Source organism: Rattus norvegicus, chromosome 8, assembly GCF_036323735.1.
Source record: "Rattus norvegicus strain BN/NHsdMcwi chromosome 8, GRCr8, whole genome shotgun sequence".
Taxonomy (NCBI): Eukaryota; Metazoa; Chordata; class Mammalia; order Rodentia; family Muridae; genus Rattus; species Rattus norvegicus.
Genome location: NC_086026.1, coordinates 45495283 through 45509278, shown reverse-complemented (window position 1 = coordinate 45509278; position 13996 = coordinate 45495283). Strand labels below are relative to the sequence as shown.

At 39.5% G+C, this 13996-nt stretch overlaps 2 protein-coding genes across 4 annotated transcripts in view; one reads left to right on the top strand and one right to left on the bottom strand.

The window, feature by feature from the left end:
- The window catches only part of Siae (sialic acid acetylesterase), a 35276-nt gene extending 33462 nt beyond the window's left edge, over positions 1-1814 (bottom strand). Inside the window, exon 1 of one of the 2 annotated variants that reach the window (XR_010053992.1) lies at positions 1682-1814. Coding sequence is in view for 1 of the 2 variants with exons in the window: in NM_001108759.1 (NP_001102229.1) it covers positions 1682-1748 (67 nt within the window). In the remaining variant the exon portion in view is untranslated. 2 annotated transcript variants of the gene reach the window in all.
- Positions 1815-2016: 202 nt separating this feature from the next.
- Positions 2017-13104, top strand: Spa17 (sperm autoantigenic protein 17). Of its 2 annotated transcripts, none has more exons than NM_053482.2 (5): positions 2017-2049; positions 3836-4016; positions 8779-8849; positions 10684-10761; positions 12793-13104. In NM_053482.2, exons 2-5 carry the CDS (start codon positions 3863-3865, stop codon positions 12934-12936), a joined length of 447 nt encoding a protein of 148 aa, NP_445934.1. In that variant the 5' UTR covers positions 2017-2049; positions 3836-3862; the 3' UTR covers positions 12937-13104. The 2 variants fall into 2 exon arrangements, with proteins under 2 accessions (NP_445934.1, XP_017451437.1); XM_017595948.3 differs by lacking the exon at positions 2017-2049 and adding an exon at positions 2488-2623 and having other exon boundaries at positions 12793-12983.
- Positions 13105-13996: the final 892 nt, after the last annotated feature.

Genomic DNA, 13996 nt, shown 5'->3' with positions numbered 1-13996 from the left:
GCTTAAGATACTGAAGACGGGCCTTGACTGGCCTCAGAAGGTAGTTTATGACAGAATTAGAATCCATGTCATCTAATTCCCAAGGTATTGCAATTTCCTTTTTGCTGCCGTTACATTGTGATAATAATGCAAAAAAAATTATATTCCCTATCCTGATGAAGCTCACATTCTACGTGGAAAAGACAAACATACTGAGGAACTGGACAATGAACAAAAGAACCGCACCTCAGAAACGCCAGGCATATACAAACGTGGTTATTTTAAGGTGTTGGATGTTTCCCTTCATTTTGTAACTTGAAGTGACAAACAAGAGTGAGTGCTGTGGAGAAGATACCATGATAAGTAGACTAACAAAAAATGTTAGGTTAGCAGTTACTTCTGAAGGGAACCCAGCAGACATACTAAGGAGGACTCTCCTGGCAGTCTTGATAAAAATCACAGTGTTACCATTCTCAAACTGGGTAGCGGAATTTATAGGTCCTTTCACTGTTAAAATGTAACAAAAATGTAGCAAAAGGAGAGAGTTAAAGGAAAGATGTTAGGATGTGCAAGAAAGAGCTAAGGGAGATGATCTGAAGCAAAAAATGAATGAATACTGCCAAGGTAATCAAGGAAGGTTACCTAATATGACCCAAAGGAAACAAAACAGTGATATTAAATTTGACAGCCCTTAAAAAGAAAATTAAGAAAACAGTGGCTCTACCTTCTCCCCACCTCCTGTGATAGGTCCCCAAAATCATAAGAGGATTGAGAGATGGGGACGATCAGTATAGGGTATTAGCTTTGAAATGGAAAACCCACTGACAGGCTGCTGTCTGGCTGGTGCTTGATTAGAACACAATCATGCCATTTCTTGTCATTTCCACCTTCATTTTAATTGCTGTGGTGATGGTAGCCCAAGTTCCTAGCATTCTAGCCAAGAGTTTTACCACCGAGCTATATTCACAACCCCTCAAATTTCATTTATTGACAGTCTTTGGGGTCTACTCTTTCAGTGATCCAAAGAAGAAAAGAGGTGGGTGGATCCAGCATTAACCCTTTACTTTGAATCAATAGATTCCTATCTTTTGGTAACTCCATGGGCAATGTCCAGCCCAGGTTAGTCAGATAACAAGTTGTGACCTGCACAATGGCCATGTGAATCAGCTCCCTCCCCAGTGTGATGAGTCTTACCCTCCACTAATATCTCTCAAGCTGCATCAAAAGTCAGAGCTGAACTTTAAATTATTCTGAGCTAGTGAGGGGGCTGTATTTCTTAGCCCTAATAACCACTTAAACTAGTAAAATGTAATTCCCTCAAGGCACCCATCCCGATAGAAGCCCTCCCCAAGGGCACCACTGAGGGGGCAGGTGTGGAAATATTTTGGATGACTCAGTCACCTGTTTCCAAATATTATCTAACTAGCTTCGCCCCCTTCTCTTTGAGCACTCCTAAAGGCTTCGGTCTGGGGACACTGGAGCCTGCCCCAGTGGGTAAACCGATGTCTTCTCTGCCTTCTATGCTGCAAGTGAAGTACCCCGCAAGGAAAAGGCAGTATAGCTGGGCCCAGCTGTACCCTGCGGCCAGGACTAGGTAGGGTAAGACCGGTTCTGACTCAAGGCCGACCTTTAAAGAGGACGCATGCCAAGATCCTGCAGAGGATCTGAAAGGCAAGCGTCCGCTAGAGTTGTGACACCTCACCTGCACCTCTGCTGACCCGCGCGATTATGAGCAGCAGCATTAGCCCAACAGGCCGGGGGGAAACCATGTTTGAGATGATCCTAATTTACCCGCTCTCAGGAAGAGCCCTCAGGCAGGAGGCGGGGATAAGGACAGAGGCGGGATCTTGCGTGGTGGGCGGGGCCTGGAAGGGTTACCCTAGCGGGCCCCACCCTCAAGCCTTCAGTGCGCGAAACCATCCGCTGTACGGCGCGGCACCGGGTGCTCCCCTCTCCTCCCGGCCGCCGTAGTTTAGAAAAAAAAAGAAAGGAAAAAAAAAGAAAAAACGGTTACCCAGCAACGAGATAAAACACTGGAACCATCCGCACCAGCTTGAAGAGAAAGAAGAGGTGAGGCAGTTTCCCCCACTCCCTCACCAATGTGGAGGCTTCGCCTTTTTCCTTCATGTCGTAGTCTCTCCCCATCCCCAACACTCCCGCAATTCCTGGACCAGATAGGGAGCCTGGCAAGCCCTTTCTGGGAGAACCTGGAACTCTAGGTCATCGACGTCCTGCCCACGGTTTGACCTGCCTTCCCCCTCGACCGTCCGTCCTCCCCCGCTTTTCACAACTCTCAAGATTCGATATCTAATCTCCTGTTTGTGCCCAAAAGAGAAAAAAGGGAAGAATCTCCACACGTTAGGCCTTGTTAAACCTTTAGACCTCCAGCCTCGACCCCAACCAGCGCCGCCTTTGAGCTTCTCGGGGTAACACAAACCCAGGCTCGAAGCTCTTTTGTCAGCCATGTTTAAACCAGTCCTCGAATAATAGAAGAAGGCCTGACAAGACCAGAAAAATAAGACTCCCCAAACTCCAAAAGCTGGCTCCCAAAACCACGACCTCCCTTTCTCAATCCCTTGTCGGAAAGCAGAGGCACTTGAAAACGTTGTAGGCCATAACTTCAGAAGTTGGGGCTGAAAAAAAGGTGAAACTATTCAACAAATTATAATAATTTCTAGAAGGACTAGTTTTTTTGTCTGTTTGTTTAGTTGTTTTTGGGTTCCGAGACAGAGTTTCTCTGCGTAGCCCCTGGCTGTCCTGGAACTCAACAAAGATCCACCTTCCCTTGCCCCCCAAGTGCTGGAATTGACAGTGTGCAGCACCGTGCCCCACCCCCACCCCCGCTAACCAGTTTGTTGTTTGTTTTTTTTTTTTAATTTTAGACTTTAAACAATGTAAAGGGGATTGATTATACTAGCTTCTCAGCAATCACTGTCTCTTCAATATTGTGGGCTAGCACAATCTACCCTCACCTTTTAAGGACAGAAAGACAAGTACTTAATATCTAGTGAAAATCATGGTTCTCTAGCTTTAAAAGTATGTATTTGTCCAATTTAATGGTTCTGCACTTATAGTACTATAATTCACCGAGCATGGAGCATGGTCTTTATCTACCAGGCTGGTTCGAATCCCAGCACTGGGGAGACAGAGGCAGATAAGATATATCTCTGAGTTAGAGGCCAGCCTGGTCTACATACTTCCAGAACAGCCAGAACTGTGTAGAGAGACTCTGTCAAAAAAAAGAAAGAAAGAAAGGAAGGAAGAAAGGAAGAAAGGAAGGAAGGAAGGAAGGAAGAAAGAAAGAAAGAAAGAAAGAAAGAAAGAAAGAAAGAAAAAGAAAGAAAGAAAGAAAGGAAAAAAAAAAAAAGAAAGGTTCAGTGGTAGAATTCAAAACTCTGGGAGAAGGGGTTGGGGATTTGGCTCGGTGGTAGAGCGCTTGCCTAGCAAGCACAAGGCCCTGGGTTCGGTCCTCAGCTCTGGAAAAAAAAAAAAGAAAGAAAAAGAAAAAGAAAAAAAAAACTCTGGGAGAAATGGGTACACTTGGTGGGATGGATTTTATATTCATTTATTTAGTGTGTATGTGTATGGGCACAGCCTTGGTGATACAGCCTTCCTATGGAAGTCAGAGAACACTTTGTAAGAGTCAGTTCTCTTCGTCCACAATATGGTCTGCATGGATTTAACTCAGATCTGCTGAGATAGATCACCAGGGCCTGGATTGTGTGACTTTTTTCTTTTTATAAGTCCAAAATATGGTATGTGTGTTTGAAAAAATGATTTGAGTCATGATGATGAATTGGTTTGTGATAGTTATGATTATGTAATTTAAATTAGACACTTTTTACTAAATCTTTAGGTACCATAGGCAATTCTTTCCGAGGAGATGTCGATTCCTTTCTCCAACACCCACTACCGAATTCCACAAGGATTTGGAAATCTTCTTGAAGGGCTGACACGGGAGATTCTGAGGGAGCAACCGGACAATATACCAGCTTTTGCCGCAGCGTATTTTGAGAACCTTCTAGAGAAAAGAGAGAGTAAGCTCTTTTTTTAAAAATAGGAATTTTAAAATAAACTAAGCATTTCATTATGGTAGAACTTAAGATTGAGGAATATACATGTCTTCAGCCTGTGACCTCCATGTACATGCAAACACATAACTAGTACTCCCCCAACACACACACACACACACACACACACACACAGAGAGAGAGAGAGAGAGAGAGAGAGAGAGAGAGAGAGAAAGAAAAAACTTAAAAATCACAGTCATTGTGCAGAAAACCTTTATGAGGCAAGTGGTTTCAAATACCGCTCTTACTATTTGCAACATGATGTGACAGTTCAGTCTCCAGGCCACTCACTGCATTTCTCACATCTGCAGTATGGAGGAAGGTAGACCTATTCTCATGCATCCCCTGCTAGCTGACTGCCTGTTCTTCCTGAGAGGATAATTTGCAGTTTTCTTTAAATTTTGATTCTTCTCATTTGAAAGTATTATAAGTGTTATAAAAATAATTCAACACTCCTTAGATTAAATAAATTGGGTTTCACTGGGGTATATGAAACTGTTCTTCAACGAAGGCACAGAAACAACCTGTTCTGGCTAGTGAATTGCCAGCTGGGGAAGGTAATTTACATTCTGTATACTTTCCAGGTCTCATCCTGCGGAGAGACTAAGGTTCATGGTAGCAGGGACTTTGATTTCCAGCCAAAAGGAAGTTCCTATACTCCCTTTCCTAAGTACGATTTCCAGATCCCAGCCTGGACGATTCATGACTATGAGAGTCTGGCCTAGAGGTCAAAAGGGGGAATGTTTATCATCATGTTTGTGCTGAAAACCTGCTCTTGCCTGGAACAGTCATGGTATATAAGGTTTGTTACTATTGCCTTAGGCAAAGTAGACTGGAAATACCCCTAAACAAACAGATGTTCCTTCATTAGTCATTTTACAGAGGGAGGAAACCCAGAACACAGGCTAGAATCAAAACAACTCACATACACACCGAACAGCTCCACCCACTGTCCCTTGTGATCCTGCCTTTGAAGAACTCAAAATTTCCACCAGTTTCCTGACTCCTGCTAGTCTGTCTCATATCCAATCAGGGTAAATATTTGCCTCACAATCCACAATATTAGTGGGGGAAGTTATTAAAATAAATTGATAAAAAGTAATGTTTTTATGAACATGAATTTGGTTATAACATTAATTTTTACAAATTCATGCAGTAAAAATCTTTAGTCGTTTGTTTAATTTTAGAACTCGGGAACATACCATTAAAAAATGTTTGAGTGATTGTCCCCAGGTCACAGTAATAAAAACAATTGATGATTAATAGCCTTAGAATATGAGTTCTAATAAAGAAATGGCTAAAACCATTTGGAAAAAAACACCACACCCACTTCCACTTACATCGACTGAGGGTGAGTTACCCACTGATACAGTATGAAAACCTAGCCTTCAGAGTAAAGGCAGATTAAATGATCGTGGACTTCTAAACCCACAATGTCCAGCCTCCCACACAGCAAGAATTCCCCTGTCACCATTTTTCACGGGTGGTTAGTCTTCATTCTTGTTACAGGAAACCTGTTAATAATATACAGTCTAAGTGGTATCTCAAATCATTAGGAAAAAATAGACTTCTTAAATAATATTAAGATCAAAATGAGAAAACAAATTGCATCCATTCTTTACATCTTATACCCCGATAAATTATAAACCAATTCCAGATTGAAATACTAAAAAAGAAACCATACAACCTAATGCTGGGAGAAATATACATCATCCCGTATGAAAAACATCTCACTTGCCAAGTTGCTTCAAACTCAAATGCAACAAGGTTTCTGGAACAGATTGATGGAGCTGACAGCAGAAGATGTCAGCTTGTATGTGACAAAGCAGCACGAAGAAACAAACTAACAAGCCGAGAAAATGCTTGCAGTCTTAGATCCCAGCAGCTCAGTGTGTTAATGAGCCTAATAAACATCTTGTAGAAATCATGTGTTTAACACATCTATACCAAGAGATAAACAGTTCATACAAAGGTAAACACGAATAGCTCTTAACATAAAAAGCTACTCAAACTGACCCATAACAACAATTCCAATCAAAATCACACAAAACTGGGCATATAGAGGTAGCTTGTGGGTTAAGGGCACTTCTGCGCTTCCAGAAGACCCAAGTTCAGACAGCACCACCCAGCTGGGCAGCTTATAACTGCCTGTAACTACAGTTCCAGGGGATCTGACTTCTGTTTCCATAGGCACACATGCACACACACACAAATACAGAAATGAAAAACAGAAGAAATAACACTGAACTACCCACAACCACTATGTCTTCTCAAAAGCCCAAAGTTGGACAGTATGATTTGTAGATAAGGCTAAGAGAAATAAGCCCTTATACTCATTCCTACTAGAGATGGAAAAATACATCCACAGGAAGAGGATTCTGTAGTATCTGTCAAACTTACATATTATTTAACCTTAAACCTCTACACATTTCATTATCCCATCACTTGTGATAATAGCCCAAATACTTTAAATTTTTGCACTGGCCCAAACAACAAGGCGAATCAGTCTTTAATTGTCTAAAACTGTAAATGAAATTGCAAACAAAAATATACCTTTCCTCTTTTAACTTCATTTATCAGAGGTATTTGTGACAGTGATGTAAGCTAATATAGAGTTACTCTGGAAACTTTATAACTATATAAGAGAATAAAGCAAATACGTGTGCTAGTATTGGGGATAAATTTGGAATGTAAAAATAATTTTAAAAATAGTTTATTAAAATTCTGTAGTTTTGAACTTGAATTTTGAAATATCAGTATGGTCTGTTCTCTTTTAAAATGTTACTCAGAGAATGAAGGCTCCTACTGAAAAGCCCGAAGACCTGAGTTCAACTTCCAAGACCCACATGGTAGAAGGGCAGGACAGACGCCTGCAAGTTGTCCTTTGACTTCCCACCATGTGCCAAAGCATGTTTGTGTACATATATACATACATACATACATACATACATACATACATACATACACACACACACATACACACACACACACACACACACACACACACACACACACGGACATGCAAACAGTATTTTAAAATTTTTCTAATGCAAGTAGTTTCTGGCTCCATGCACTTTTGAAACCTCAAAATCATGATCAACCAAATGTTGGTGGACGTCTAGCCCCTAAGTTATCTCTGAATACCATTTCCCGTGAACCAGACCCGAAGTTCCCGAAGTGTAAGCTGCCCATCTTTGGATCCCAGGAAACAAGCTCCCAATTGTTTCTAGGAGCACCCAGCACCTGAATAAGCTACTACTGACCAAATGATGGACAAATAGAGGATCAAGAAAAATAATAGAAGTCGATGGATGGGAATTCACTCACGTTGCTAAGTGTTTGTGAGCTCATAATGCTAAAACCAGACACACAGAACTCTTTATTGTCAGGTCATTTTGAAAGCTGGTAAGGGAATCAAATCTTTGACCTTCATTTCATTTAAGGGCCATATTTCAGTCATTTCATTTAAGGGCCATATTTCAGTCATTTCATTTAAGGGCCATATATCAGGGCAACCAAATAGTTGACTGTTTTCTTTATCAAATCTACCCCAATATTAGTACTGATTAATTTAGAACCCATTTTTGTACCCCTAAATAAGTTAAGGAACAATCATCAGCCCATAAAAATCGTTTAAAATAGAACAGGATGTGATCTGTCCTCTGAGAAGATTAAGCAGCACCACCAATCAAGTGTTCTTGCCAAAACAGTCAAACCTAAAGCTATGAAACCTGCAGCTCCAGCCGCAAGTCTGCAGGGAATTCAAGGGCAAATGACCGGGAACAGTCTCCTGTGGACACAGTCAGAAATATCCGCCCTGGAAAATTCCAAAGGAAAACCAGCTCCACTTCATCAACAAATAAACTGCACAGAAAAATAAAGTAGTCGTGGATTTTCCACTAAACATTATGTAAAAGACATATAACAAAAAGCGTTGCGTGTCCATTTTGAGGCTCTGATGTGACCAAGATGAATACATATACTAGACAAAGGGGGGAAGTTTGGATGGCTGGCTAGATACAGGCACATTGTAAGGATTGTTTGTTAATGATAATGGTACATGCTTATATTTTAAAGGCAGATATTTAAGTGTCTGTAGATTTTGTGCAGGTAGATAATATGTAGATTCATGTTTGGGGTTGGCTTGAAAATAACCAGGAGAAGATATATAGATAAAATGATAAATAGCAAGTTGATAATTGTAGTCTCTATGTGCACATAGGACTTGTTAGAGCATCATACTTTGGAGTTTGGAGTACTTTTTTAAAATGGAAATTTAAAGAAAACTCTCTTTGGATAACTACTTGTCTATATTAATTGTTTATATAATGTGTCTCTTTTGAAAACTTTTCATTTTTCACTTTTCCAAACTTCCTGATCCCTTAGTATATATGTTATATACTTTTTTGCATTTGCTAATGCATGTTTAAATCTATTTATTTAAAATACTGGCATTTGTTCTGTGTCTTCCACTTTCTCACAAAGTTTATGAAGACAAGTTATGAAGGTATTCAGGGCTTTTGTAATGAACCTAAGGACTCATTCAGTGTTAGACTGGTAATCATATATTTAATAATTATGTGTACAGCACTAGGCTGTTCAGTATCATCAAGGTTTTCAACTGTCAGTAAAGAACCTTTGATTTGAAACAAGAAACTTGTGTTTCTGCGTTGTTCTTGGTTAACTTTAACGAACACAATATAAGTGTAAAATTATCTTTGTTATTTAGAAACCAGCTTTGATCCAGCAGAATGGGGGGCTAAGGTAGAGGACCGCTTCTATAACAACCACGCATTCAAGGTATAGTCTTATGAACCTACAAGATTTGGCTATATTTTTCTATCTATAAGAGAAATTATTATGGTCTCCCCCCAAGTTTTGAGCAGTGTGTCAAGCATTAAATAACTTATTAAAAATGTTTATACTTTAGCTCAGTGGTAGAGCGCTTACCTAGGAAGCGCAAGGCCCTGGGTTCAGTCCCCAGCTCCGAAAAAAAGAAAAGAAAAAAAAAATGTTTATACTGAGAAATACTCTTCTAAAATAGTCTGAATTGAGTACCAATACTTAGCATTAAAAGAGGACAACAGGAGAAAGGGCTTGGTCATCACAATTACTTCCATCTCTCATCTTTAAACTTTACTAAGTATCACAAGTCACAAGTTATATCTCATAAAATAAAACACTATTAGTCCAACTTTTTTCATTTACAAGCTACAAAAAGACTAATTCAAATGGAAGATAATGATAGTTTTTTTTCTTCAAAGTTAATTAATCTCTTTAGTAACTGAACCCATTTTTATCATTGATAGTATTCTCAAAGGTAGCCTTTCTTAGCCCAGCTGTCCTGAGTCGAAGGCACATATTACACGTAAGAAGTCAATGTCTTGCTTTCACATCTCATAGGACTCTGGGTTTGTGCTGTCCTTGGCAGTCAGTACATTGTCTGTTCTGTGTTTGAGATGAGGAAGGTTGGTTAAGACAGCTTATGTAGAGTCAACATCATTGGCATCAACTTGGAAAGCTGATAAAATTAAGTCTCACACTAGACCCCAGGTATCCAAGTTAAAGGTTACATTTTAGCAGGATTCCCCAAAGTAACTTGAAAAAGTTTTTAAATAAAAAACAAAACAGCAACAACAAAGACCTGGGCTCAGTGGCCTGGTCCTGTAATTCCAGCTACTTAAGAGGCTGAGGCAGGAGGATCACCGGGACCAAAGGCTCAGTACCAACAGGAGTAGCAGCAGTAAAACCTATCTAAAAATAATAAAGATAATAATCACTGTATAGACAGAGTACACAATTTTAATCCCAGCACCCAGGAGGTAGCAGCAGGCAGATCTCTGAGTTCTAAGCCAGCCTGATCTACAGAGTGAGTTCTAAGACAGACAGGGATACACAAAGAAACCTTGTCTTGGAAAACCAAGAAAAAGAAAACGTTCTGTCCTTGTGTTACATGGAAAATTCAAGGTGTTTGTTTCACTTTGGTTCCCAGGGTTTTATCTTACTCACTTCCATATGCTCAGATTTCCATTTTATAATTTTATTTGTTAAAGACTCTTCCTGAAGGCAGTGAGCAAGCAATGCCTCAGTTTGGTGGAAGACTGGACTAGCCATGACAGAAGTGATTGGCTGGCTCCTTCTTTATACAGATCTTTCTCCAAAAGTGAAACTTACTTTTCTGATTTGATATAGTATTGTACCTTAATTCCATAATGATTGACATTTTCATGCATTCATATAAGGTGCTTTGACTTTCTCCTATTATTCTTTCCTCCCCAAATTCCTTTCTCATCTGTAATATTGACTTAGTTTTTACTCTATAATTACCATTAAAAGGTCAATTTGGCTTCATACTGTGGAATACAACTTTGATTGCTAGTGTTGAAACTATCAACACTTCTTTAAAAACTCTCCAAGATAATAAACCAAACCTTATCAGCTATTAATGTCCGGCAGTGGTTTATCCCTTTTTTTTTCACTGTCTTTTTTCCAAGACAAATTCTTGTTAGAAGACAAATATATCTTTAATTACCCCTTCTTCTCAGTAGCATAACTTATTTTCTTTTAAGCAGCATGGGCCAAGAGTTAGCTACCTTCAAAACAATGCCCATGTGATCCTTTTCTCTCATTCTAGGACCCAGAACAAGCTGAAAAATGTGAACAAGAAATAGCCAAGGCATCTGGAAGAGAAGAAACACCAGTCACTCCCTTCGTACGTAGTATTTTTCATTTACTTCAGTATTCCTACACACAATAGCATCACTAACCTTAAAGGTGCACATAAAATATATATCAACATAATAGTTATGTTATTGAAATTAGAATTTTTCTTCTAGATAATTAATTAGCTGTTAATGATAAACTGGAAGATTGTTTTCAAAAACACATTCTTCCCTTTAAAGATCTATATCAGAAAATCTTTCCATGGAAAGGGGCAGACAGTTGAACTTGGAGTCTCCTCTCATTTCTTAGATTCCTATTCCACTTTGGGAATTTCTCTACTACTTCTCTTATCATCACACAAATACAAAGGTTGGAGATAACAAAAGGAAAACAATTATATAACACCAAATAAAACGGCTTTACACAGTACGGCTTGCTTGTGTTCCATGAAAGGTCTTTTATAGAAATGCTTGCCTGCCTTGAAAGTCTACATCAAAGTCACCCAGAAAGAGGGACGTCCACCCTCAAAGATGCTACCTCTCTTTATTCAGTGGTGTGCTAAGGCTATCACTTAGAGGTAATTGTGCACAATGCAACATCACGTTGATATCTTAAGATCAGCCAACTGAGAGTATTGGGACTAAAGTAACACTACAGACCAGAGCTTTGCTGGTATTTTAGGAGGGCCACGTTGTTTTACTCTGTTATTTCTCTGTAGAGCCAGTTAAACATTTACTAATACAGCACATTATCTTTGTGGTCAAACTAAAAAAGACTGGACTTTAGAAGAGTTCATTCTGTACAACATCACAGTTCAAACCTTTGAGTTCCTTTTCAGGTCCTAGTATCTCAGTTAGCAACATTTGAATCCTAGAATGAACATGCCCCTCAAGGAAAACTTTACTTCCCACCCACTGAGACATATTTTTCTTACATTATTTAATTATTCCAGAATAGTATCAATACAATCCAGTTACCACTGGCATCAGATGTAATAGGAATTCAAGTATATGAGTTTGTGTTAAAGTCTCATTGATTTTAACTTAAGAGTAATTCACTTGATTGGAGAATCATCTCAAAGAATTTTATGCCAGTCTATTTGTATTTGACTATATCACTGGAGAGAGATATCAGTACAGTGGAGCACAATGGCCATGTCCCCCAATTCAAACTGAGCAAAATTACACACAGTAACAGCACAGAAAAGAGTGCACAGGTTTGCTGTTCCCAGGAAGAGTAGCCAGAGAGCATTGTGAGCAGCATGGTCTGGATTTAAAATGAAAAGCATGTCTTCATGTAACTATACTCATCCACAGAGAAAGTTAGGAAGGATTCACAAACATATACAAATACAAACACACACACAACCGCAATTAATGGCTACTTCTTAGGGGCAAGACTTGGAAAAGCAGAAATATTTCAACTTTTCACAAGTGATAACTTGAGGATTCTTAAATGTGTGTTTAACATATTTTTAGCTTAAAAAAGATACATTAAAGGTCATATATATTTTCAGTTCTACATTTAGGATCCATGAATTTTGCCATCTGTCAATTACACCTAAATTTAAAAGAAACTGTAGGTCACTGTTCTGCCAGCCCTGATGATAAACCCAATAGCAGTAGAGTAACTGACTTTTTCTTTGATGCTCAACCCCTAAATGTATGGCTTTCATTGTCCTAAACATCTAGAGATTCAAATTTATTATTTTAATCTTTCTTGTCTAATCATGATTATTTCAAAATAGCACATTCACCTATGTTAACACCGACACTGTACTTCAAGGATTCTTTCTTGCTTCCCCATCCTAACATAATTTCTCAGGAAACTTAAAATAGGCGCTATCTGGGAACATCAAGAGAAAAGACGCAGACAATGATCTTGTATTAAGACATATTGAAGAGTGGTGAGCTGAACCTCTGTTCCTTTGGCATTCAGCCTTTGGTACGCATACAGTGTGAACCAAAATCCCCTCAGGAAGCAACAGACCTCAAACAGTTGCATCTCTGAGTTGGCATTTCTGTGGCATTAAAATACAACATTCTGGAAAAATCTCTCACTTTCTCTGCTTTCAATGAAGGAGGAGTCTACTGAGGAAGAAAGAGAACAAGAGGAGGCAGCTGTCAAAATCCAGTCTGCCTTCCGGGGACACGTGGCTAGAGAAGAGGTAAAGAAGATGAAGTCAGATAAGAGTGAGAACGTGAAAGAAGAGGAGAACAATTGAGACCACAGGTTTTACCCCCAGGAAACATGAAAAGTAATCCAAAGCCATCAGTGTTGTGATTGTCTTTTTTTCTTCAGTAAGGGAGACGTGATGTTGTGGAATAACATTTGTTGCTGTTGTGAAAATCTGTCATGAGCATTTGTTTAATAAACATGCCATTGAAACACACCCCTTGAAGATTTCCCTGGGAACAGGAGGACTGGCTATACTTGTCCCAAGCCTGTACATAAATGCCTCTGAATTCAGCATCTGAACAAAAGGGTCTACGGCTTCAGAGACCTTGGGTCATGTGGTCTAATACCTAACAAGTAAAGCCTCTCTAGCCCACCCCAGAAAACTGAGCTTTAAGCTCGTGTTTCTCTTCTGGTGGTAACATTTTAAGCCTTTCCAGTGTAGTCATGTTTTCTTGGTGATGGAAGTAGTGGGGAACCCCAGGGCTCTGACTAAGCGATAAGCTCTGACCTTGCCCTAAGTTTTTTCACTAGTTTGAATTAATATAAAGATAAGTGGAGATCCTGCCGTCCTGTAAACGGTATCCATCGGTGTCCACTTGTCATAAAGGAGCAATCGTTCATTGAAAATGCACTGAACACCATTCATGTGCTGAATTAGTAGCAAATATCTGCTGCTTTGATCACACAGCTTACTGCTGCTGTTTTGTCTTCTTGAGACAGGCCTTGAGCATGTAGCCCTTCTTAAAAGTCTCTTTTAATGATTACCGTACTGTTCCAACCATTAGGCACATTAGAGGGCCATCAACCCCTCTAAACCCAATCATTAGACTCCTTTTTAATGTTTACCTACCCATGTCATCCAGTCTCATGACTTCATAAACATCCCCACATGATTGCCAGACCTTGCTTCTCTCCAGCTGTAACCTTGTATAGCCAGATGCCTACTTAAAACCTATTGGGATGTCTAAAGGTTTCTCAAAATGATATTGCCCAAAAAACTCCTGATACTGCCCTCCCATCTGCGGTTCTCTTGGTGTTTCCCACCTCAGAAAATAAAATAGTGTTCTATGTGGTCCAGAGAATGATCTATGAAAGGTCTACTTCAG

Excerpts from the sequence above, each read along its gene's own strand:
- Spa17 (NM_053482.2), top strand. The coding sequence starts at position 3,863 with ATGTCGATTCCTTTCTCCAACACCCACTACCGAATTCCACAAGGATTT. Across the intron at positions 4,017-8,778 it reads CCTTCTAGAGAAAAGAGAGA|AAACCAGCTTTGATCCAGCA; the intron begins GTAAGCTCTTTT and ends TTTGTTATTTAG. Across the intron at positions 10,762-12,792 it reads AAACACCAGTCACTCCCTTC|GAGGAGTCTACTGAGGAAGA; the intron begins GTACGTAGTATT and ends CTTTCAATGAAG.